Here is a 24,351-nt window from a genome sequence, read left to right on the forward strand (position 1 = left end):
CCAATGTGTGGACAGCAGGTTTTATAAATACGTTATTTTTTGATAAACACGTTTTCCTGTTTTTTTGGTGTAGGCATACTTTCATGCTCAGCTCCATGCAAAATTTTACAAATGTTACCCTGGTGTGACGTTATAGAAATATTCTGCTAAAAATAATACTTTTAAAGTCTCAGTCCCACAATTTAGTACAGCTTCAATGAATGAACCACCAGCGCAACAGTTATCGCTTTTGTTCAATCTGTCCTCCATGGTAAAGTTCAAGTGACTGAACAGGGAAATGCCAGGCTACTTTACAGAGGCAATCATGTATTTCTGGGGTGTTTGTTCCTCATTTTGATTATTCTTCAGCTCAAGTAGAGTAAGGTAATGTTTATGCCCAAATATTTATAATATCTAGCAATATAAAAATTCAAAGAGGGTCAATTTCTGACAAAGATGTGAGAGATGGCACTTTAACAAAATAACTTTTATGAGTACCAGTTTGGCTCATTCATTTCATCCAAAGTGTACAAAAGCCATATTTAGAATATATCACCCGAATTTCAATTTGCCCCCGTTGTGCTATTAATGCCTCTCTTTCTAACTATCATGCCTTAGCTGTGTTGTTGAGTTGCAACTTTATTCCTTACAACATTTTCTGCGTGACTCATGACATCATCAGCGATGCTTTTTGCGTTAGGTTTCACATGAGGTTTAGCAGTTTCTATTCCTCGCCTCACTATAGGTACTGCTTTACTGAACAGAGCTTTAAAAATACAAACAATACCTCCGCTGTACTGGACAAGGAGGCCGTGAGACCTTGTACAATAGGCCATTGATGGCTTTTATCTAGTAATAATTTGCATATGTACGTACATCTCCATAATTTTTTTGTTACAGTCATGTTGAAAAATTGATACACCTTGCTGGATGAAAATGCAACTTGGCTATCACTTTCCTGAACTGGAACATGACTGGTTTATTTTGGTCCATTATTTATTTCAGTTCTTATAGTACTGGAACTTTGCACAATGAGAGGTATGTAGGACAGCTTTTCAGAAATAATGGTGGCATTTGAACTATCCTCACCTTTAATGTTTGCACATCTCCACAACAGCGGATACATTTCTTCTGATCTAACTGATTTCTCAACATAGTGGGGGACCAGTACACATGAAAATACTTTACAAGCAGAACCTACACTTCCATAATCCAAAGGGCTAATTCTACTATTACACAGTGGGCATTATTTTTGCATATTTGATGTGAAAAAATTGATAGAGGTTAGTTATTATTGTGAAATGTGTCATTCAGCCTATCCTCATAAAAACAGCCATTATTGTAATAAGATATTTAGAACCTGTTTTGAGGCTTTCTGCTGTGGGGTTAAAAGTGAAATAATAATACTAATTATTATTATTATTAAAATATTATCAAAAAGAATGATTAGAAGGGGTGGCATGGTGCTGCAGTGGTAACGCTGCTGCCTCGCAGTTAGGAGACCTGGGTTCACTTCCCGGGTCCTCCCTGCGTGGAGTTTGCATGTTCTCCCCATGTCTGTGTGGGTTTCCTCGGGGCACTCCGGTTTCCTCCCACAGTCCAAAGACATGCAGGTTAGGTGGATTGGCAATTCTAAATTGGCCCTAGTGTGTGCTTGGTATGTGGGTGTGTTTGTGTGTGTCCTGCGGTGGGTTGGCACCCTGCCCAGGATTGGTTCCTGCCTTGTGCCCTGTGTTGGCTGGGATTGGCTCTAGCAGACCCCCATGACCCAGTGTTCGGATTTAGCGGGTTGGAAAATGGATGGATGGATGGATGATTAGAAGGTGCGAGCATCAAAAGCAGCAGAGAACAATGTGAAAAACTGAGCAAGAGGGAGTTTTAGTGCAAAAAAGAGCTTTGACGCACGAATGGAGAAGCATTGTCCAATCTTAACATGTCTGACAAGCAAAGGAAAATTGGAACAGGGTCATTCAGAGAACTGTAGATGAAGTAAAGAGCTATGAACTGAGTCCTTGCAAAAATAGGAAGTCAATGAAAGACAAAGCAGAGGAACTGAGCAGCAGAGAACACTAGTCGAGCAGCTGCATTTTGGAGGACCTAAAAGGTATAATAGCCACTGAAGGAATCCCTAACAGGACAGAGTAGCAATAGTCCAAATGAGAGAGAATCAATAAGACAGACAGATGTCCCACATCTATCAACCCTTTGCAGGGTGAAACACACAAGGTGACAGGCTTGTGAGATAAAAGAATACTGTGTCTCTCTTGCCAGTTATACGCGTCCCTACTCCACAAATGCACACTAAAAAGATATCGGTCCACATTGCCAATGGATTCTTTTTCCAAGGATCTCTACCGCATAATTTGTGTCCTAGAGAAGATCATAAATTCTCAGTCCTTCACTTTTTTCTCTTCCATTTCTTTCCAAATATTTTATTAAAACAAATGCTTCATCCCACAACTATAAATAGGTGCCCAAGCTTGATAGTGAACTGCTGTGCCTTTGTCATTCTCATCTCATTGTTAGTTGGCAGCTGGTTAAGAAAACAAAAAGAAATTAAAAAGAGTCAATGATGCTGAAAAAATAAACAATTAAGAAGTGATCTAATGACAAATAAGGCACAAAAATTTTGCTTGATCAATAATTTCTAATTCATAATTAGCTTCTAATTAATAGATTGGGCTGAAAAAAAACAACAAAAAAAAAGGTCACTGCAGCCCTCCGGGGCTCATCCTGGAGAACCCGTGGACTAGATGGTAACGTTACAAATACAATCTTCACTCAACAACAATGGCTGACCTTGGATTTTATCTACTTTAAGAATTAAATAAACTCTTGTATCTAAACAATATTTACATTTTATTTCCATATTAAGATAGAGTTTCTCTTTGGGAAAAAAAAACAAAAAACAGATATATTGTGTCATAATTCAGGAGGCTCTGATTCCTCTTTAAACAAATTATTCCTATATAACTGCATGTATTCCAAGTACACGTCATATTCACGCCCAGCCTTTACACAAGCAGCTTCCCCTGAGAGTCTGTTTAACAGAAGGTTTCATCAGTCTTAACCAGCGCATTTCTTTGGGCATTTTTATCTTTGCTAAATTTCCCGCAGGTAAGTTTCACCCTATTTTTCTGTTTTATTTTGTATGTGTAGATTTTCATAATACATTCATGTCTCAGGATTTTGTTTTATTATTAACCTCTGAGAATTCTTCAATGCATAGTTTCTTCGGTGTTAGCTTTCAAAATGTGCCTGGAAGGCGTACCTTTTCCTGACTCAATTGTGAATCAGCCACCACCTGCTCATTGCATTTTTTACCTGATTAAGCTCATACTTTCAGAGAACCAACTGAACTGTTGATCCTTTTTCTTTTACTACTCTAGAATCTTTATTTTCTGTGATATACAGTACTGTATCCTCTTTTTTTAGTGGTTTTTCATCACCCCTTATAGCTTTGAAATCTTTACTTGGGTTGTTTGGAATGATGTCCACTATATGAGAGGAGCCATGCACAGGATCATTATTGAAATAACCTTTTTACAAATGATTGCTTTTTCTATTCCCAATTATTAAAAATAATCCTTGTTTATAAGATAGTTTTTTTAAGTTTTAATGGCATCACTGATCACAAAGGCAGCAGGTTAAAGTGTTCATACCTGCATGAAATTTCTAAACCATTTCTGAATTAATTAAAATAAAATGTATGTGGTCATCTAGCATGGAGGTTAGGAACCCCTGGACTAATCCAGTGCTCCTGAAGTCCAGTTCTGGAGACTGCTGTAGCTGCAGCTTTTCATTAGAACCAGTTTCTTCTTTTAATTGGACTCATGTTAATTCTCCCTAGTTTCTGTTTTATAAGATCATTCCAGAACTTACAAACTGGTCATGCTAAATGTAGCAGGAATTTAGATGCACTAAGAATTCTTTTTTGCTTTTCAGAATCTTCTTCTTTGTAATTATTCTGGTTAGTTAAGCAATTATTTACTAAAAACTGCATAAGTAGATAATATTAGTTGCCCTTAAGTATTCAGTGTTGCTTTTTACCTATGCTTGTCATTAATTGCCAGTGTTCAGTACAATTACAAGAGCAGATTCCACAAAAAACATGAATTATAATGACAATGACAAATTTAAGTGTCTCAGATTAAGCAAAAATACACATTTTACTTTATATAACTGTAAAAGTAACGTTAATGCTCTTTTCTAAATGCAAAATAAGAGAAGAGATCAAAAGGCAGTTGATTAAGTAATTAGATCAATTAAAGGTAAAAATGTCTCTCGGATTGTGAAACTGCTTGGAACAAAAAAAGGGACTCCAAGACTTAATGTGGCTTAAACCAGCATGTTAACTTTTTTATTTTAAATGATCAAGGCTTATAATATTTCCATGAATCTTTAATTTATTATGCGTAATTATCAGAAAAAAAAATTACATTAATGCTGCAAAAATATAAATTCAGTGTCGACTAGAGATAAGAAGTGAATCTTCTAATCTGCAGTTGCTTTCATTTTCACTAAAAAACTGAGGTGTAAGTTTCGCTTTCCTGAAACCTGGTGTTATGCAATTTGTTTTGTACCTGCCGGTGTTTTTAAAGGTGCTGATGAATCAGAGAGGGCGAGCTATTTAAGGTGGAGGTGTGTTTATTTCAAAACAAGGATTTTCAAACATAGTTGTTAAAGTTTTTATTACTTTATTTTTTTGCATGTTTTTATCAGAATTATGCAATACAATATGGAACTTTTTCAGAGTTTTTATATTATTAGGAAGCATTATTTTGGAAAATTTGCCTATGTACATCATTTACTCCAAATCAAAAATGAAACAAACTCCACGTCACTAAAAATCAGCAACATGATTGAGCACAATGCTTTTTTTGAAAATGTGATGTACTTAGTATTGTCCATATAAAGACACGTTAAAACACACCATCATGCACATCACTGTGCTAAACTATGTTAAATGTTAACATTTCCTGTTTCTTGATTTCTGCAGAAAGGTTCAAACTATGCATGTTCTAGTCTTGTGGAGCTCTCAGTTTCTCCTCTGTCTCCAATGGATTTAGGATTTTAGGATTGTGATCACTAAGTTATCATAATTGGCAAAGTGGGGACCATATCACCAGAACAAGTCTGGAGGCTCGACAAAATGTCTACTTTTCATGAGAGAACTTTCTTTAAATAATAAATGACAGGAAGATACGTGCAATTAAAATACTTTCAAACGGGAAAGAAACATCTTTCCTCTTTGTTCCTACTTTGGGTTTGATGCTTGCTGGGAGAGACTCCAGCATCCCTACAACCTGATTCTGGATAAGTGGACTTTGAATATGGATAGATGGATGTAGGCACCATTCCATGTAAGAGCATGTGTTTTTGTTTGCTAATAGCTAAACTGTCCTAAAAGCTCATCCAGAAGCTGTTTAAGAATTGCTCATGCAACTGCTTCAGCTTTTCCAGATTCCTATAACCCTTTGAGTTAAAAAGTGCTTCCTGGAGTCTGTCCTAAATGCACTTCTCTCTCATTTTAGACTGGTTTCCTCAAACTCATAATCAGCATTAGCTCGAAAAAAATTTGGTTTCCATTTTATTGATACATTGGAGAATGTTAAAGAGTTCGATGAGGTCCCCATGCACTTTTCTCTTTTCAGAACTGGAGATTTAATTTCCTCATCCTGACAGATTATGGCATGAATTTTAATCCTGGGGTTAAATTGACTGCTGTTCTCTGCACAGCGTATGTCTCCTCTTATTAAATGCTAGTGAGATCTGTACAGAGTACTTCAAATGTATTTTCACTAGTTCAATATAGAGCTTAATGTTCCTTAACCTAACATTCAAAACATTTTAAATAAAACCATATAATATAATTTAATGTCTTCTTCTATAATACGCTACCGTGGCTGTTCGTTTGTCTGTCCAGGATTTTAAATCACCTGTAGCTCGCAAACCGTTTCACCGATTGACTTGAAATTTGGTACACATATACTACGTGACGTCTACTATCCGCTTTCAGGGTGATGATTTTTACTACTCTTTTTATTTTTATTTTACTGTAGAATCAACTCTCGGCAGCGCGCAGCAGGGCGGGCACCGTTCTCATTCCCTTCTATCTTCGCTAATCATTCTTGAGGCAGATTAAAGACTTAAGTGCCAGCTTAAGTGAAAAATTAAAGAAAACGTAATTGCAATACAAAAACTAACTTAATCGGTTTTAACGCAAAACGATGCCGACGAATGAAGAGAAGCAGCGGGCCGCTTGGGTGAAGAACAGAAGAGCTGCTCAGGAAGCAGCAAGCGCATCAACCTCTGAGCAAACGAATGCTAAACCTGCAGAGAAAGAGTCTGTAAATTAGGAATGCTCAAGTCAAGTGTATTCACTGCACGTTATCGTTACTGGTATTATATAATTTCACAACATTGCATAATATAAATCATACTGTTTTCCTGTACTCTGTCTCCACTTAGTTAAAGAGAACTTGAACTTGTTTCGTAAGTTACCCTGATACAAATGGCTTCTAGCTTTAGAATAAATGTTTGGGGCTAGATTCGTCTAATACAATTATGTTGTATTTTGATTATGCCTATTTTTCAAAAAGTTAAAACAATCATAAAAGCCTGTTTGAATTTTCCTCTTATTAACAATTAAGTGGGATGTGAATATGAATAGAAAATTCTCCTTGAAAAGTTGTTATAAATGTTATTTTCTAAAGTTACAACCTAAAATAAGAAAATGGATCACTATAATATTCTTAATATAGCACTTTATACAGCATGAGAACCATGTCTTAAACTCAATCTTACTCTTTGTGTTTTCCAGATACATACTTTATAAAGGATGAGTCGATTTTCAAGTGATTCCTCCATTCCACAATCTGAAGATCCAAGACCCTCCAACCCTTCAGCTAAAAGAAAATGTGAAGTTTATGTAGATAATCCACAATCCTTACATGTGGTGGCAAGGCCTCCTAAGAGACGTTCACTTGTGCAGCCAGGAGTACACAATTGTACCTCAAACAAATGTGAACTATGTGAGAAACATCTGAAAAATATCAGAGTCTTTACCAGCACAACTAAAGAAGAAAGCCATGAGATAAAAGGTGTTTTTACATGCAAGTCATCTAGCGTCATTTATGTAATAGAATGCCAGAAGCCTGACTGCAAGAAACAATATGTGGGGAAGACAAGAAATTCATTAAAAAGCAGATTCAGCAGACACAAATCAGATGTTTCACGTAAATGCAACCTACCAGTTTATGAGCATTTCAACAGCAAAGGCCACAGCTTCCAAGATTTAAAAATTTTTCCAATTGAACAACATGATGATTTAGAAATGTTGGATAAAAGTGAAATTTTTTGGATAAAAACACTTGGCACGCAATATCCTGATGGTCTCAATTTGGAAATTTATGAATCAGGTAATTAACAATTGAATCTGTTTCAATCACAATTACAGTTAAGTCATATTTTTTATATAACTAATTTTAAATTTTCTACTAAGGGGCTTTTTCCCCAGCTCACTTTGCTCACCAACCCCCCGGCGAGCGTCACTTGCGTATGTGGATTTCACTTTCACGGAATGACAAATCTTTTAATTTTCGCTGATACGCCTCTTCATTGGAAGAAACACTACTTTTCCCTGATGGCAACACAAATTAGACAATTTACAAGTCTCCTACTTAAAGTCTAAATCTGAACAATATCTACATACTTCTGTATATCACCTATGTCCATATATTCGATCTCCTTTCGCTGTTCTGTTATTTCACCGAGTCATAATTTCTGTTTGTTTGCGCTAATGCAATCTTTACTATCATTTTCTGAGACTTTCGAATTATACTTTCATAATTTCTAACCTGCTCTTCATGTGTATTGCGTTTTTGAACCTCTTTACGATGTTCTACTTTGTCATCTACTCTTTGTCTTTTATTTCCAGCCCCAGACGTGGTTAAATCTCTTGGCACAAAGTCCTATTTCACGGGACATGAAAGTATCTCTCTGAAAAAGTCAAGCCAGGCTAAAAAGTCTCATTTCGTCCCAGGATTTTTTTATATAATAGAGTGTTTCATAATCAATTGAAAGTTTCATTAGTGGGATGAGTGGGCCCCACAATCCTGCAGGTGCCGCCCTGGCAGAAAAGTTGTGATTCTAATATTTGGTATGGAAATAATTTGAATTTATTTGAAGGATAACTAAAAATTCAAGAAACTGTTTAAGGTTTTCAACTTTGGCTTATTTTTTGTTTTGTTCAGATTATTAATCCTGCAATGTTACAGTGCATTCTCACCACTACTGTTGTTTTCGTTACCCATTCTTAGTGGTAAAAAGTTTCACAAACCAAGCCTACTTTTAACCACTTTAGGGGCAAACAAAGACTCAATGACTTAATGATCACAGTAATCAGAGTGTGAATGAGACAAAGTAATGATTTATCCATCTGACCTCTTTCAATTTCTGTTATATTTCAGAATTTTCACCAATACCTTGCAAAAGACGAAGAGAGTTAAGTAGCCTGCCTTTAGAAGCTCAACAGAAACTGGATAAATGTAAAGTATAATGTATTAACTGTAGTGTAACAGGAATGTTGTTGCTTTATTTAAGAATCATCACAAATGTTAATAAAATTACACTTTGCAATAGATTTTAAAATCTGTAAGTAGCTGTAGACATAAATTAACCTGTCAATAAGCAAACACTTTATTTAGTAATAACTGTGGTCAAATGTGGTGTAGCTTTGATCACATCTATAACAAATGTCCAGTTTTGTGTTAAGGACACCATCCTATTTAATGTTTGCCTAATATAATATATGATTTATAATCTACAAAACAAATAATTAAAAAGGAAATACAGACAAATATTGTTGAAGCATAAGTGAATTGAATGCTGTCTTTATTAATGCAATTCTTATTTCTTTCCCCTGCTTTTAAAATCCTTGTGTTTAAAGTCAATTTTCACAAAATTATTTTTAGCAATATCAGTAATAAAATGGCTAATAGCAAGAGTGTAGTGTGTACTTAAACTTTTAAATGTTTTCATGTTTGTGTTATGTAGTCTTTCCTGTTTTTTGTTTTAATTGTGTGTCCTTTGTGTGCAGTCTTAAAAAGGGTTTCAGACTAAATAAAGGGCAGGACCAGGGTTGCCACTTTTCTAAAAGAAAATATAGCCCAATGACTGCTTAAAAATAGCGAATTTTTCCAAGAAATTAGCCCAATGCCTGAGGAAGACAAGCACTGGGAAGGACATAAGTAATATGGGATTGCTCTTTCTTTTTGCCAAGGCTTTCTTCATATTATGTCAGTTCTGCATTTTTCTTCACTTTCTTTTATTATTTAACTGCCATTTTGGTTTGCTTTTTTATTCATCCTCATGAATGAGGTTTAGTTCATCTTTTCTGTTCATGTTAATGATTTGATTTAAGGTCTTATGTTTAAGGCTTCCTTTTTTCGTCTCTACTTATACTTTATTAATTTATTAGTCTTCTTCCTCATTCTGTATACAAAGAGAAAGAGGAAGTACTAACAGATGTCAGGACAGATTTTACATTTTGTGAACATATACTAAACCTCACCTACAAGCTAGAAAAATCCAACTGGAATGCAAAGAATGCAGATATCCAAATAACTAGATCACCAAAAATATTTTGCTTCTTATGTGCGACAACAGTTAAGTAATCATCTACTAAATGTTAAGTTCACTTTTATTCAAATGTTCATATGACTCACAAAAATTGTAAAAGTCGCATTGTGTGTGTCCATCTTTGTACCAAGAAATAGACTGGAACTCCATTCAGTGCTGGTCCCTTCCTTGCATCTGATGTTGGCAGAATAGGCTCTCTCCTCCTATTACACTGATTTTTTTAAACAAATGCAGAGAATGAAACACAAATGTAACTATTTAATCAGTGTAATTAAAATGTTTGTACATTTTTATAGAGCAAAGCATTTTACTAGCATATGCATTTTGCATACTTAATTAAAGTCTGATGTTTTATTATTTTAACCTTAAGCTTAATGAAAACAGGAATCCCACTGCTTAGAAATAAAGTAAAGAAAGGAAGCTTTTACACTTCATAATTTAAAAGTACTTATTGATATTTTTGAGGATCTAGTGCACATACTGTATACAGTATGATATTCAGTATCAGAGATCAGCTAATAGGACTTACTGATCTGTCTAATGCTGTGGAAAACAACATTTATTCAATAAGATTTTGAGCTGAGAATAATTAAAAGTAACATAAAGAACATATAAGGAAAAACTGAAAATATTACATAGTTTTAGAATGTGTATATTATTGGTATGATAATGAATTCAACTGATTTAAGAAAAATAATACAAAATAGGAGAAAAGTTAAAAAATAAAAAAATAAATAAATAAGCAAATAAAGTACACCTGTGTAACACTAAAAAACAATCAGGTAGTTATAAAAAAATAAGTTTAACTTAAATTTTTTCAAAGTTCTGCAGTTTAAAAATAAAATGGTTAGTCTGATAAGATATACTTTGTCTAAGCGGCTTACAAACCTTTAGTTACTATTACTAAGTCTGTTTGTAATATTTTTAATAGGTTATGAGTCAGAAGATGAAGCAAGATATATTATATCATCAGTGTATGAAAAACTGCAGGTGCTGTCTTGCTCTGGTAATGATGATGAATTCCTAAACCAACTGAGGTATGAGCTACTTGTGTGATGAATATTAAATTCTGTATAATTACTGGTACTTTTCATTTTATAATCAGTCTTCGCTACTTTAGTGCTTAAAAAGCTCATGTGCCTAGCATGTCCATAATATGCTACAAGTTTATTAAATAGGTAACTTATGAGGGCAAATACACTGTACAAAATGTCAATTTTTAAACTATTTCTCTTGGCATTTGGTTTTGGTATAAAAGAAGCACTATTTTGCATTTTTCAGGAAAATGACTTTTACCCTAAGCTCCAACAAGATTTATGACAACTTATATGTTGGAATATTTGGAAAGACTGGAGCTGGAAAAAGTTCACTGATAAACGCCCTTCTGAATGAAATTAATTTGTTGCCCACATCAGGCCAGAAGGCGTGCACATCCTGCATTGTGGAAGTAAAGGCTCATGAAGATTTATTTAATGAAACATACAAGGCAGAAATTGAATTTATCAGCAAAGAGGTATCTTCACATTTTTTGCTTTTGATATATTTTATTAATCCCTGAGGGGAAACTTTGTTTTCGCATGACCTTTGGGGGTTTATTTATCTATAGCACCTGAAAACTAGTGCAGCGACTATATCATGCAAGGAAAAGAGATAATGAAAGTAATGAAAGAATGAAGGTGCTCATTAGGAACTTGTAATTACATTAGTAATTAATTATTGTTACAGTACAGCTCACAGTAATCTAGAGCATATTTAAGAAGATTATAAAAATTAAAAGATTTCCATGACTAAATTACTCTTGGGTGGCATGGTGGCGCTCTGGGTGCTCCGGTTTCCTTCCACAGTCCAAAGACATGCAGGTTAGCTGCACTGGAGATCCTAAATTGTCCCTAGTGTGTGCTTGGTGTGTGGGTGTGTGTGCCCTGCAGTGGGCAGGTGCCCTGCCCGGGGTTTGTTTCCTGCCTTGTGCCCTGTGTCTCCAGCAGACCCTGGTGACCCTGTAGTTAGGATATGGTGGTCTGGATAATGAATGGATGGAAATTAATCTTTATCAGTCTCCTCAATTGTATCAAAAAAAGACAAAAAAAATTCAACCCTCAGAAGACAGATTTAGGCAAAATGGCTTTTTCTAAAATAATATTAACAAATTCTTGCCATATTTTTTAATAAAGTTTTAGACAAATCCTGTATGAGAGAATTAGATTTTTTCTTATTTGAGATAATATAGAACTTCACTTGTCCACTGAGTTAAAGAGGGTGGGTTGGGATATTTCCAAATGAGCAAGTGAAGTCTGTGTGCTAATAGTGTGGTGTAGGTTGTTACAATCAAATTCTACCTAAGCATTTTAATACAATTAGGGAGTACATCAAATATTGCTGCTAATGGATTTGGAGTTATTGTAACACCAAGGCTGTTTAAGAAGTATGTAAAGATTTTAGTCCAAAATGATGTTAATTTTGTTCAACCCCAAAACATGTGGCCTAGTGATGCTGGAACACCTGATGGTTGGGACTTACCCTTGGGTACATTTTGGAAAGTTTTATGGAAGATAAATATGATCAGTTAAATATCTTTAGTTGAATTACGGAATACTTGGTGCAGGTAGAACTAGTGTAGTCTATACATATATGCTGCTCAAAAAAATTAAAGGAACAGTTTTTAATCAGAGTATAGCATCAAGTCAATGAAACTTCTGGGATATTGATCTGGTCAGTTAAGTAGTAGAGGGGATTGTTAATCAATTTCAGCTGCTTTGGTGTCAATGAAATTAACAACAGGTGAACTAGAGGGGCAACAATGAGACGACCCCCAAAACAGGAAACAGTTAAACAGGTGGAGGCCACAGACATTTTTCCCTTGTCATCTTTTCGAAGTGTTTTTTCACTAGTTTGGCATTTTGCTACGGTCAGTGTCACTACTGGTAGCATGAGGCAATATCTGGACCGTACAGAGGTAGTCCAACTTCTCCATGATGGCACATCAATACACGCCAATGCCAGAAGGTTTGCTGCATCTCCCAGCACAGTCTCAAGGGCATGGAGGAGATTCCAGGAGACAGACAGTTACTCTAGGAGAGCTTGACAAGCCCAAAGGAGGAACAGGATGAGCACTGGTCACTGGTGTGAATCAATCGGAAACAGACTTCATGAGTGTGGCCTGATGGCCAGATGTCCTCCAGGGGGCCTTGTGCTGACTGCCCGGCACTGTGGAGCTTGATTGGCATTTGTCATAGAATACCAGAATTGGCAGGTCCACCACTGTGCCGTGTGCTTTTCACAGATGAGAGCAGGTTCACCCTGAGCACATATGACAGACATGAAAGGGTCTGGAGAAGCCATGGAAGACGTTAAACTGCCTGTAACATCATTCAGCATGACTGGTTTGGTGGTGGGTCAGTGATGGTCTGGGGAGGCATATCCATGGAGGGATGCACAGACCACTACAGGCTAGATAACAGCACCTTGACTGCCTTTAGGTATCGGGATGAAATCCTTGGACCCATTGTCATACCCTATGCTGGTACAGTGGGTCCTGGATTCCTCCTGGTGCACAACAATGCCACATGTGGTGACAGTATACAGGCAGTTTCTGGAGGATGAAGGAATTGATACCATTGATTGATCTCCCAGCTCATCTGACTTACATCTAATAGAACACCTCTGGGACATTGTATTTCGGTCCATTCAACGCTGTCAGGTAGCTCCTCAGACTATTCTGGAGATCCCCCAGGATATCATCCGTCATCTTATTAGGAGCATGCCCCTAATCTCCCCCTCCCCCCACATTGTCAGGCATACAAGGACGTGGGGTCCATACAAACTACTGAGTATGATTTTGAGTTGATGCAATAAAATTTCAGCAAAATGGATTAGCCTGCCACATAATTTTTTCACTTTGATTTTCAGGGTGTCTTTGAATTCAGCCGTTTGTAGGTTGACAGTTTTCAATTCCATCAAACGATGTAATATCCTTTCATTCCTAACACATTACCCAGTCCATATTGATATAGACATCCAGCATGATTTTCTTCCCATTAAGATCTGATGTGTTTTCAAAGCGTTTCTTTAATTTTTTTGAAATCAAGGTACTACTGTACACACCTACCATTCTGTTCCCAGTATTCATGATAATAAGATACTTACCCTACATTTTTAGAAATTGCCTTTTTTTTTTATAGACACTGACAGACAGCAAGTGAACAAGGGAAACATCCACAAGATAGATACAATTGAAAGTTCCTATTATGAAATTCTAAAGCCTGGTTAAACCACCTGTCTAATGTACATTAAGCTGAATTAATTTCTTTAGCCCCACCATTTCACAACACACTTTTGCATGTATAAAGCATAGCTATGGCTGGACTTCTTCAGTCTTATAACCACTTTCATCAATTTAATTCAACACCACATTCCTCCCACATATCATTAAATCCATAATGATACTACCTCAGCAGAGAACAATGATAATAACTAATATGGATGATCACATGTACTTTGTTTAGTTTAGCTGATGGGTAACATCTGTGCCTGCTCTGTGGTGAGGCTGTGAGCGTCAATGCTGGAGTTCGATCACAGGTTGGGGAATGAGCCACACACAGTGGGTTCCAAAGCGGATCCTGGTTTTGGTTGAATTTTTCACTATGATCAACATAATTTAATTGACAATTTATTTTTATTTGCACCAGTAGCAAACCAGACCATCATTTTACTTTAACAGTATTTGCCAGCCCTCTGACTAACAATGAGCCATTTCACATATGGAAATGGACACTCATTAATTATTAGGTTTAAAAAGTGGTATAAGTGAACAGATTAAACAGCGTTAATGAAGTGAATTTGTTTAAACTGCAGGAAAAAAAGACAAGCAAATGTTATGAAATGACCCCATAACATTCAAAGAGGCCTAGATCTTGCAGTTCAGGCAGGTTTTTACTTAAACAAAGCTGTAAAGAATTTCTCAATATATTTCAGGATTGGATCAAAGAGCTAAAGACCCTTGTTGAATGCTGTCAGATTGACAATGACCAGGACATGTCAGATTCTGATGATGAAGATCAAGATGGAGAGGACAGTGAAGGTGAAATGGCAAAAGAAAAACTAACAGCAGTGTATGGAGAAGAAGGGCCAAGCAAAAGTTATGATGAATTAGTAAACATTAAGCTGGAAATGTTTACTCCCCCGAAGAAGACAATTGAAGCAGAATCGGTAAGACTGAATGGCTGGCAACAGTTATCAGATGCCAGAGACAATTTATTTTTCATAAAAACAAGGACTATTTGGATATTTTTTTATTATGTTAATTTTCATGCAGTGGTTATTGCTCTTGCCTCGCAGATCCAGAATCCTGAGTTTTTATCCCATGCCCATGGTTTTCTGTGTTAGCTTTGCACATCATTTCCATCCCCATAGGTTTTCACTGTGTATCTGCTTTTCCTTCCACATTCCCAAAGTCATGCACTCTAGGATAATTGCCTATTCTCAACTGCTCCTTTGAATGTAGGTATAGTATGTGTGTGAGTGGGCCTTGCAAAGGACTAGTATCCTGTCTACGACTGTTTCCCACCTTGTGTAAGTGATACTTGGATAGGCTTTGAGAGTACAGTATACAGTATTACAATTTCATTTTTCTAAGGATACTTATGCAGTTTGAAATACAATACTTCTGACATGTGTACCTGTACACATTAGATAGAACACTGTAATGATTTCTGACAAACAGCACACATTTTAATTAAAATTTCTCGACTATTTACATATATTGATTGCATTGCTTATATCTTGTATTGAAAATGAACCCCACTTTTAGAGGATTGTTTTTAATATCTAGAAGCTTTGCACATGTTGTACATCCATCTTTTCTCATTAGTTACTCACTACAACTGATACTGTAAAAATCTAGTACCATTACCTTTTCAGAATTGCCTTATTGACTTGATACCAAAGTATAGGTTCTTGTAACATCCCTACACCCAACAAATGACTGCAGTGATTGCACCAAAGGTTTGTGTTCATAGAAGATTTAGTTTGAAAGCAGCAGAATTCCAGTTACAAATTGAGATGCTCAATTAATCTGAGATGCAGATAGTGCTAATAGAATAAAATTATAAAAGACAGACAACTACTTCTTTAGTGTAATCAGGCCATGGTCTTTCATCTAGAAGCAAGAGGAAGTTTAATAGCTACTCTACTGTAAAAGTCTAGGAGTATAAGAATGTATGGTAAGAGGGGAATAGGAACTGATAGCATTAAAGAAAGAGAGCAGGAGATTAGAGAACAGGAGGCCCAAACAGGAGAAGAAAACCAATACATATGCATAAAAGTCCCTGGAACATAATATAGGCAAAAGAGAAATAGAGGATGACACAGGGGTATAATGGAGATTCTGAAGTCAGCTAGAAGCTGAATCAATGGTCTGATGAGACCAAAATTTGGTAATTTAACCAAATTCCATGTTTGGTGTATGCCAAAGTGTATATTGTTATTACATTATTGTTACCGTACATTATTATTACATTAACTGTACCTTAACTGAAGCATGATGCTGTGGGGATGCTTCTCTGCAGCAGGCCCTAGAAAGCTTGTGAAGAAAGAGGGTAAAAGGAATGCATTAAAATACAGGGGATCCTGGAGAACAACTTCATAGCATGCAACATGAGCTTTGGAAAAGACCTGAGCTTACTTACCTGCAAAGATTTATCCACTGTGTTTCAATTTTGTATAAGAATAAAATGTGAAAACTCCCAAGGGGCTGAATAGTCCCTATAGTCCCTATAGTCACTGTGAATGTGAATAGGCACTATGATGGATACATTTCTGTTTGGAACTCTATTACCGTAATCAAACATTTCACTTTTTTTATTTAGACTGTGTGAAAGATCAGCCCGGCAACAGAAAGACATGTCCAAAAAACACACACTTTTATTACACCACACAATAACAACATGCACAAACCACAAGCTCAGTCTTTTTTACTTCTCTTCAGCCACCTCCACTCCTCTCTTCCAAGCTCCGTCTTCTCCCTCCCGACTCTGGCTTCTTGAATGGAGTGAGGTGGTCTTTTTAATCCTGCCCCGGATGTGCTCCAGGTGCTTCCTGATCTTCTTCCAGAAGCACTTCCTGGTGTGTTGGAAGTGCTGCTCTTGTACCCGGAATCACTCCGGGCGTACCTGGACTCTTCTTCAGGCAGCACTTCATGGTGTGGTGTAACTGCTGCCATCCAGGGCTTCATAATTGTCTGGGCACCCCCTCGTGGTGGCAACGGACCCCAACATGGATGAGCTTCCAAGCTCTGTCCACGCAGCCCCCATGCAGTCCAGGGTGACTGCCCTCTAATGGCCCAGGGGAAGTATCGTTCCTCTCCCGGCCCTTCTAGGCATCCTGGCTGGGGAGGACCCCCAGCCGTTCGCCACAACCAAAATCAGAGAACAAATATTCATCAACATAACTATGATTGTATACATTCTAGTGTATAGGTTGTGAAGACAGCATACATCTTTTAAAATTCAGAAGCATAGATAGCACATATAAGTCTAAAAGGAACAGTTGAAGTATAAAATTTCACTGAAACAACGTCAAGAACTAGCTGCTTATTATGGGAGCTATTACCTTGAAAACCAGGAGGAACTCCAGTTACATATTATGCATATTACAAATCACTATACCTTTTCCTGTGTGTATTTATTTTTTCTGCCTCATTTAGGTTAAAGAACTGTCTAAGAATATAAATCACTTTATCCGGAGTGATATGGACAGCAAAACCAAAAGCTACTGGCCTCTGGTGAAATCTGTAAAACTGCGTGTACCCAGAAATCCAAATCTTCTCGATAACGTAGTACTGATTGATTTTCCTGGAATTGGAGATACCAATAAGGACAGAAATGAAATGTGGAAAAAGGTATCTAATCATTCAGTTTGAATAATGTTTTTTCAGAAAAAAGTCGTATTTAGTTACAAACTCTTTATAATAGATTAGATGATTAATTTCTTCTTTTTTTAACTTATACAGTCCTTAAGCAAATGCACCTCTGTCTGGATTGTCAGTGATATTACACGGGCAGAATCTGACCAAAATGCTTTAAAAATACTAAACAATGTTTTAAAAGATATTGTTGGTGGAGGACAATGCCAAAATATTACCTTTATCTGCACCAAGACAGATATTGTTGGCATTCAGAGGTAGGGTTCATTCTATATTATAATAAAATCAATAAGTGTTAGTTAACATATATAAATTAAGGAACATTTACTTTTTTCAGTGGTGATATGACAGAAGAACAACAAGGAATATCAGTAAGTATTGCTTAAAATTATTTACAGGAACAAATTGCCTTTATTTCATTAATTAATTTAATTTGGAAATTACAGAACTATTTAACTAAAATAATTATGTAATTGTGTGCCCATGTTTAGAACTGGGTGCCCTGAGGCATCTTTAAAAGGCAATATTACAAATGTGTTTACTTGACACAGAAGTAATTATAAGTACATCTTGGTAGGTTTTTATGTAATTTGAAACTGAGAACATGTGAAGCATATTTTTTCTTTCTTTTATTTGTAGAGTGAAAACACAGAAAATGAGTGGAAACAAAGAGAAATACTAAAAAGAAATGGCTCGGTGAAAGAAAAACTAAAAAAAAAATATGAGACCATTGCAAAGGTAACCTTAATTGTCTGACAATATCATATTCTATAAATGAATATTAATTGCAATATTTCCAAAAGTAGTATCCTATTAGTGAAAAGTATATTTTGCGTAAATCCCATTCCTGCTGGTTCTATTTAAAAAGGTATACCGGTATATTAATATTGTATTTTGGTGCAGGAACTACTATAAATATGATGTTAACCTCCTAAAGTGTTTTCAAATACTATATAGTACAATATCCAGTATACAGTCAGTTGATTTCTGGGAGGCACTACGATGTAGTGATTAACGCTGGTAGCACACAGTTCCTGGTGTCAAAGTGCCAGCCCATTTAGTCTTTGCCTAAACCTAACATGATGTTCTTGTGTTTCTGCAGGTTTTTTCTGGGTACTCCAAAGGCAGTTATCTTGTCTTAATTTTTTCCAATGCCATTCAAAGAGAATCAATAGGCAGAGCAAATGTTGGTACACAAATAGCTGACATTGGTATTGAAATTCATAGGGCAACAGCAACTCCAAGTCAAAAATGAAATGTGAAAAAGCCAGATTCATAATTTAATCTTTCTTTAGTGGAATCCCCTTTATTTTTCCACAAAGTTCAGATACTTTAAATCATGAGAACTATGTTTTAAATTACAGTATATCACATCAACCACTTTGTTACCTTGTATAACAATATGGCATTCTGAATAACACATATTGTATTGTAATATTGTCCAGATATCTCAAAATATTATCACCCATAAAAATAATCAATAAACAAAATTATGTCACTATCACAATGGGGAAAATAAAGTAACATTTAACAAAATGAGCCATTATTTTTGAAGTTTTGACAATGTGACACAGTGTTGCATCAAGTAGATTAAAAAATAGAAGGCTGATTGGCTGGGGTGCAACACTTTGAGATTATCCCAAAAGACACTGTAGACATGAAGTGTGTCACTTTTGCAAGCACCAATTTACATTAGTCCTGTAAAACTCTTTTTTCCAGAAGATACAGTATGTGTAAATAACATTAACTTTAAAGGAATATAGATGTTTGTTCTGAGAAACTTATAAAGTTCTTGAATTACTACACGTTTGTGAGCTGCTTTTGGAAATGTAATGCTGACAAAGGCAACATCTTTTTATAGAAGCTCCATGTTATCTATCTATATGCAGCAGTGAGCGTAATGAAGTGCCTTCACTCAATCTAATGTTGGGGATAGGTGTCATCCAAGAAGCACAACACAGCAAGAAAGATGTTGTGTTTTATTTATTTACATTTTTCCAACTTTAAGACTACTGCTGTGAAATCAAAATTTGTCAACTGGTGATTAATCCATTATTTCAGAATTTTAGTAAAAGCCCTGGTTTTGTTATTACCAAGGTATCTCACATAAATTATCACAATTTCTTATTCCTTATGCCTGCCTCTCAAACAGACACAAACAACTGGCTAAAGTATACCAATGTAAAAGCAAAAAGTATGTGTAGTATAAAATAATGATTGCCAGAGGAGTACCTCTGTTTCAGTGACTAGTCAGCAGTAAAAAGTTTATTTGCCTTCATCATGAAAATGTTTTCTTGCCCACATCCAAAACCTCTTCTTTACATTTTTTTTTGGCTTTGGGTAATACAATGGGGACATATTTTGGCAGAGGTTGGGAGTCAGGGTTATATTTGGTCATGGAGCAGAAAGTAGATGAGATTTTGTTTTGAGGGGATATTAGGTTTTGCCAGAAGGAAGAGAGAATTTTCTCAGAATGTGGATTTTGTCAGAGGTTAAGAGAAAATATGGAGTTTTGCTTGATAGAGAGTAGAGTTTTGCTTTAGGGAGGAGCATGTCCTAAAATGCACACTGTACTTGTGGACTAGCTATAGATGCACATATAGTCACTTGGTTTTACTTGCTACAACTGTAGCTGACAGTACTTCTGTGGAGTTTTCTTTAGATTCCCCAGTTTTCTTCCAACAGTCATGCAGGGTTGATGCGGATCTTTAAGTGGGTATGATGTTCTTACTGTAAAATGTTATCACAGCTGGGAGTCTGTCCTAAACCTATGTATTACAGGCTAGGAAGTGATTTCCTCAGAGGTTTATTGAAAGGTGTTGGAGTGTTCTTTTATGTGAGTATTGTATTTGATTTTTTTAGTTTATTGCAGATTTTTGCTCAATTCTTTTTGATCATGATGTTTTGATAACAGATTGGACATGTTATCTTTGCTCTTTATCTGATTTTGCCTTATTTTCCCATTTCAATTATTTTTTATGCTTCTTTTTTGCTTATTTAAACCTTTTCATTTATAAAGGTTAATCTTTTGTCCTGTATCTTTACAGTTTACTCTTTCCGTTAAAGGGGTGTTTATGTGCATTTTAAAAATTGTAATTATTTTTTGTACTTTAAAAGCCAGTCCCCTATTTTGGACTTGTGCAAACCAAAACCTGTGTGTGGGGATTGGGGCCAGGCTATCAGGGGTGAGGCCTAGCTCAGGGTAAGGCAGTGAAGGTCCTGGCTTAGTTTGTGGGACTTTTTGTAAGTCTTTCAACCTTCTTCACAGCACAGCTGATCAATATTACACTCCAAATATAAGTCAGAGTTTCCCACAATATCATAAAATTTAATTTATTATTACAGTCTAGGTATTACCCTGATCTAGCTTCATATGAGAACATACTGGTAATGGCAGTAACAAGTGAAATGTAACTAACAGGTGAGCACTGGAACACAGTACCAATAAAGACACCAAAATTTCTGTGGAGTACTGGAAGACTTAAATGAGGGAAAGACAGTTATTAGTGTTGTCCACTAGAATTTTGGGGATATGGGAACAGAATTCAAATCAGGAATACTAAAACAAGGCTGGGATTGGTAAAATGAAGACAAAATAGCAATGAAATGGATTCAGTAAGCAATCATGATCAAAACATATTTAGAAACAAAAATGAACTTCAGAAAAATAATATATTAGACTAGTTAATGAATGTATATCGACTGACATCATTACCTTGGAATTTTACTACAATACCAAAAATGTATTTCTTGTCTGGCCCAAAATCACACAAGGAGTTCTGCAATGGGCTTTAACAGGCCCTGTTTGTGACAGCCCCCCTCCATAAGAAGACATGAAAAAATTCCCAAACAAAAGACCCTTGTAGGAATAAATCTTGAGAAAGGCAATTCAGAGAGAACCCTTTCCAGGCAGGTTGGACATGCAATGGATGTCAAAAAATGGGTTAAACACAATGCACAAAACAATATAAGTAACACTGTTCACAGAGCTAGATGGCCAATCTATCATTGTCACCTCAAGAATACAACACAATAGTACAAACTACAAAGAAAAATGCAAGAATAGGTTATATCACTCACATATGAGGATACCGATTTGTTCAGAGTCCTGGAGACCTCGGACAAGAGCTGCCACTGCCTACTGGCCATTCCACAGCTGAGTCAGTGCTGGGTCAGCCATTCTGATGAAAGAACCCTTCTACCTGATGATTCCAGTGCTCCTTTATCAGAGATGACTTTTCCATAGGCAGGCACACAACTTGGCAGTAGAGCAGTGGCACCAAATGCCACATGTGAGTACCGAGAAGAGAAACAGAATAGTCGAGCGTTAGTAACAAATTATACATATCACATTGCTAATATTTTAGTACTAATGACTAACCACAGAGATGCAGTATGCACAGTTAATCAGCAGCTCTAGTCAGGGCATGCTGAACTGTACTAGTGAGTCTTCAGCTGGGATTTAAAAGCTGAGAATGAAGTGGCAGATCTTAAGTAGCAGGCAGACCATTATACAGTTTAGGGGTCCTGTAACTAAAAGTAGGGCCTCCCACTATTATTTTATTAATCCTTTGACATTATAAGCAGACCGGCATCTTGAGATCTTAATGTTCATTTTGGTTAGTAAGTAATGATAAGTTCAGATAAGTAAGGAAGACCTTTACCATTTAAGGCTTTATATGTTAAAAAGGAGTATTTTGAAACTGCACTAAACTTAACTGGCCAGACTGGAATTTCTCAAATAAATTTTGATTTGTAAGGTGAGACTAAAGCTGATTGGTGACTACTTTTTCAAGAGTTTTACAGAGAAGGGGTAAATTTGAAATGGGTCTACAATTATTAAGTATATGTGGGTCTAAGTTTGACTTTTTAAGTAATGGTTTGATAACTGACACTTCTAGTGCATCAGGTACTGTGCCATGCAATAGTGAGCTATTGATTATGATAAGAATAGGTTCTGCAGGGACATCCATTGCGCTTTTTACTAGTTTTGTTGGCACTGGATCTAGGGAACAAGTAGTAGGTTTCATTTTAGGAATTAAAGTCAAGACTTCCTGTTACAGGATTGAAATTTCTAAACTGTTGAATGCAAGGCATAACAGGGCTTGCCAAGCTAGTATTAGGTTTCCAATGTGATGCTGAGATCTGGGATGTTGTATTTTCAATTTTCTCATTAATGAAGTTCGTAAAGTCTGTACAACTAATGTTATCTGTATTTTGCACTGTAGTTATGAATTCCCATTTATTAAATTAGCCACTGTTTTAAACAGTACATGAGGATTATATGGATGTGCTGCTGCCTCACAGTTAGGAGACCCGGGTTCGCTTCCCGGGTCATCCCTGTGTGGAGTTTGCATGTTCTCCCCGTGACTGTGTGGGTTTCCTCCGGGCGCTCCGGTTTCCTCCCACAATCCAAAGACATGCAGGTTAGGTGGATTGGTGATTCTAAATTGGCCCTAGTGTGTGCTTGGTGTATGGGTGTGTTTGTGTGTGTCCTGCGGTGGGTTGGCACCCTGCCCAGGATTGGTTCCTGCCTTGTGCCCTGTGTTGGCTGGGATTGGCTCCAGCAGACCCCTGTGACCCTGTATTCGGATTCAGTGGGTTGGAAAATGGATGGATGGATAGTTTAATGAGACTTTAAAGAGAGCTATTTTTATGTTTTTTATACTCTGTCCATGTAGTTCAAAAGACTTTAAGCTTTCTTGTTCTCCATCAGTTTTCAACACTCTAAGAGCACAAATGTTCTCATTAAACCGGGGTGAATTTCTATTCAGATTAATCAGTTTTGTTTTAAGGATGCTCATCTAAATTGTTTTCCACGATTACACTTGATTTACTCAACATATCTATACATTTTGAAGCAGAGTTATAATCTAGATGTTGCACTATTTTTGTTTTAATCCGTGTATTGTGAATTGCGTATTGGTAAGGGCAGAGCCAAATCAAACATAATTAAGTAATGATTAATGATTACCAGTTTGTTGGGGGTAATTGATGAGTTGATGTGGCTAACATAAACACCTAGTACTACTAAATAATGCCTCATAAATTCTTGATTTGACATACTAATAATGTATGTGATGTTTGTGATATATCATATTGCTTACAATTGAAGGTGCATTTTTCATGTGTTTCCAAACGTAAAATTGTAATGTGTTTTTAATTCAGAATATTTTAATAGTTACACCCAAAAAGTCTTGAATCATGGTTTTCGGGGTAAGAACAATCAAGTGTAAGAAACAAGCAATTCCCACATTTGCTAGCTTATGAAGGGACTACAATGTATAAGAAAAGCAATTTTGTGTTTGCAGACTTGCCTCCAAAATGAAAAAAAGGTCTAAGTATAATAGTATAGTATGCCTTGAATGGCCTCGGAACCAGCAGATTCTGTCTGTTAAATAGAAATCCATCTAAAAGAGGAAAAACAATATTGATGTAAGTGGCCTGGCCACCTCACAGACTCCTGTAAACTGGGCCATTAGGTGTTTTTTTTATTTGTTAGACAATTACTTTTTACTTGGTTTTCCCCTCTGTAAAACATTTCTGTTATTTACTTTTAAATTGAACCTTCTTTTATTATATTACTCTTGGGATTATTTTTGGATCAGTACAGCACAAAACCACCTCTTAACTTTCTCTGAGCTGTATGTTGTACAGTATAATAATTGGATTTCAGTAATAGATAAATGAATAGAAGTTTAGTATTAATCATTATTTTTTTTTATTACAGCCCAGTTTACTGCAAGCCTAACAAACCAAAAGAAGCCTATCTAGTAGTATCCAACTATGTTTTGATGTTCACATTAACACTT

At 36.2% G+C, this 24,351-nt stretch overlaps 1 protein-coding gene across 1 annotated transcript in view; it reads left to right on the forward strand.

Annotated features, from left to right (window-relative positions):
• Window positions 1–2,996: 2,996 nt before the first annotated feature.
• Window positions 2,997–24,351, forward strand: part of LOC120518163 (nuclear GTPase SLIP-GC-like) — a 35,528-nt gene continuing 14,173 nt past the window's right edge. The window contains exons 1-10 of the mRNA XM_039740797.1: window positions 2,997–3,096; window positions 6,801–7,400; window positions 8,451–8,528; window positions 10,553–10,658; window positions 10,903–11,134; window positions 14,593–14,826; window positions 17,321–17,515; window positions 17,627–17,796; window positions 17,877–17,910; window positions 18,179–18,277. Coding sequence (XP_039596731.1) covers window positions 6,821–7,400; window positions 8,451–8,528; window positions 10,553–10,658; window positions 10,903–11,134; window positions 14,593–14,826; window positions 17,321–17,515; window positions 17,627–17,796; window positions 17,877–17,910; window positions 18,179–18,277 — 1,728 coding nt within the window. The 5' untranslated portion in view covers window positions 2,997–3,096; window positions 6,801–6,820. The remainder of the gene's footprint in view (window positions 3,097–6,800; window positions 7,401–8,450; window positions 8,529–10,552; window positions 10,659–10,902; window positions 11,135–14,592; window positions 14,827–17,320; window positions 17,516–17,626; window positions 17,797–17,876; window positions 17,911–18,178; window positions 18,278–24,351) is intronic.

The sequence above is a fragment of the Polypterus senegalus genome, chromosome 17 (genome assembly GCF_016835505.1).
Source record: "Polypterus senegalus isolate Bchr_013 chromosome 17, ASM1683550v1, whole genome shotgun sequence".
NCBI classification, from domain to species: domain Eukaryota; kingdom Metazoa; phylum Chordata; class Cladistia; order Polypteriformes; family Polypteridae; genus Polypterus; species Polypterus senegalus.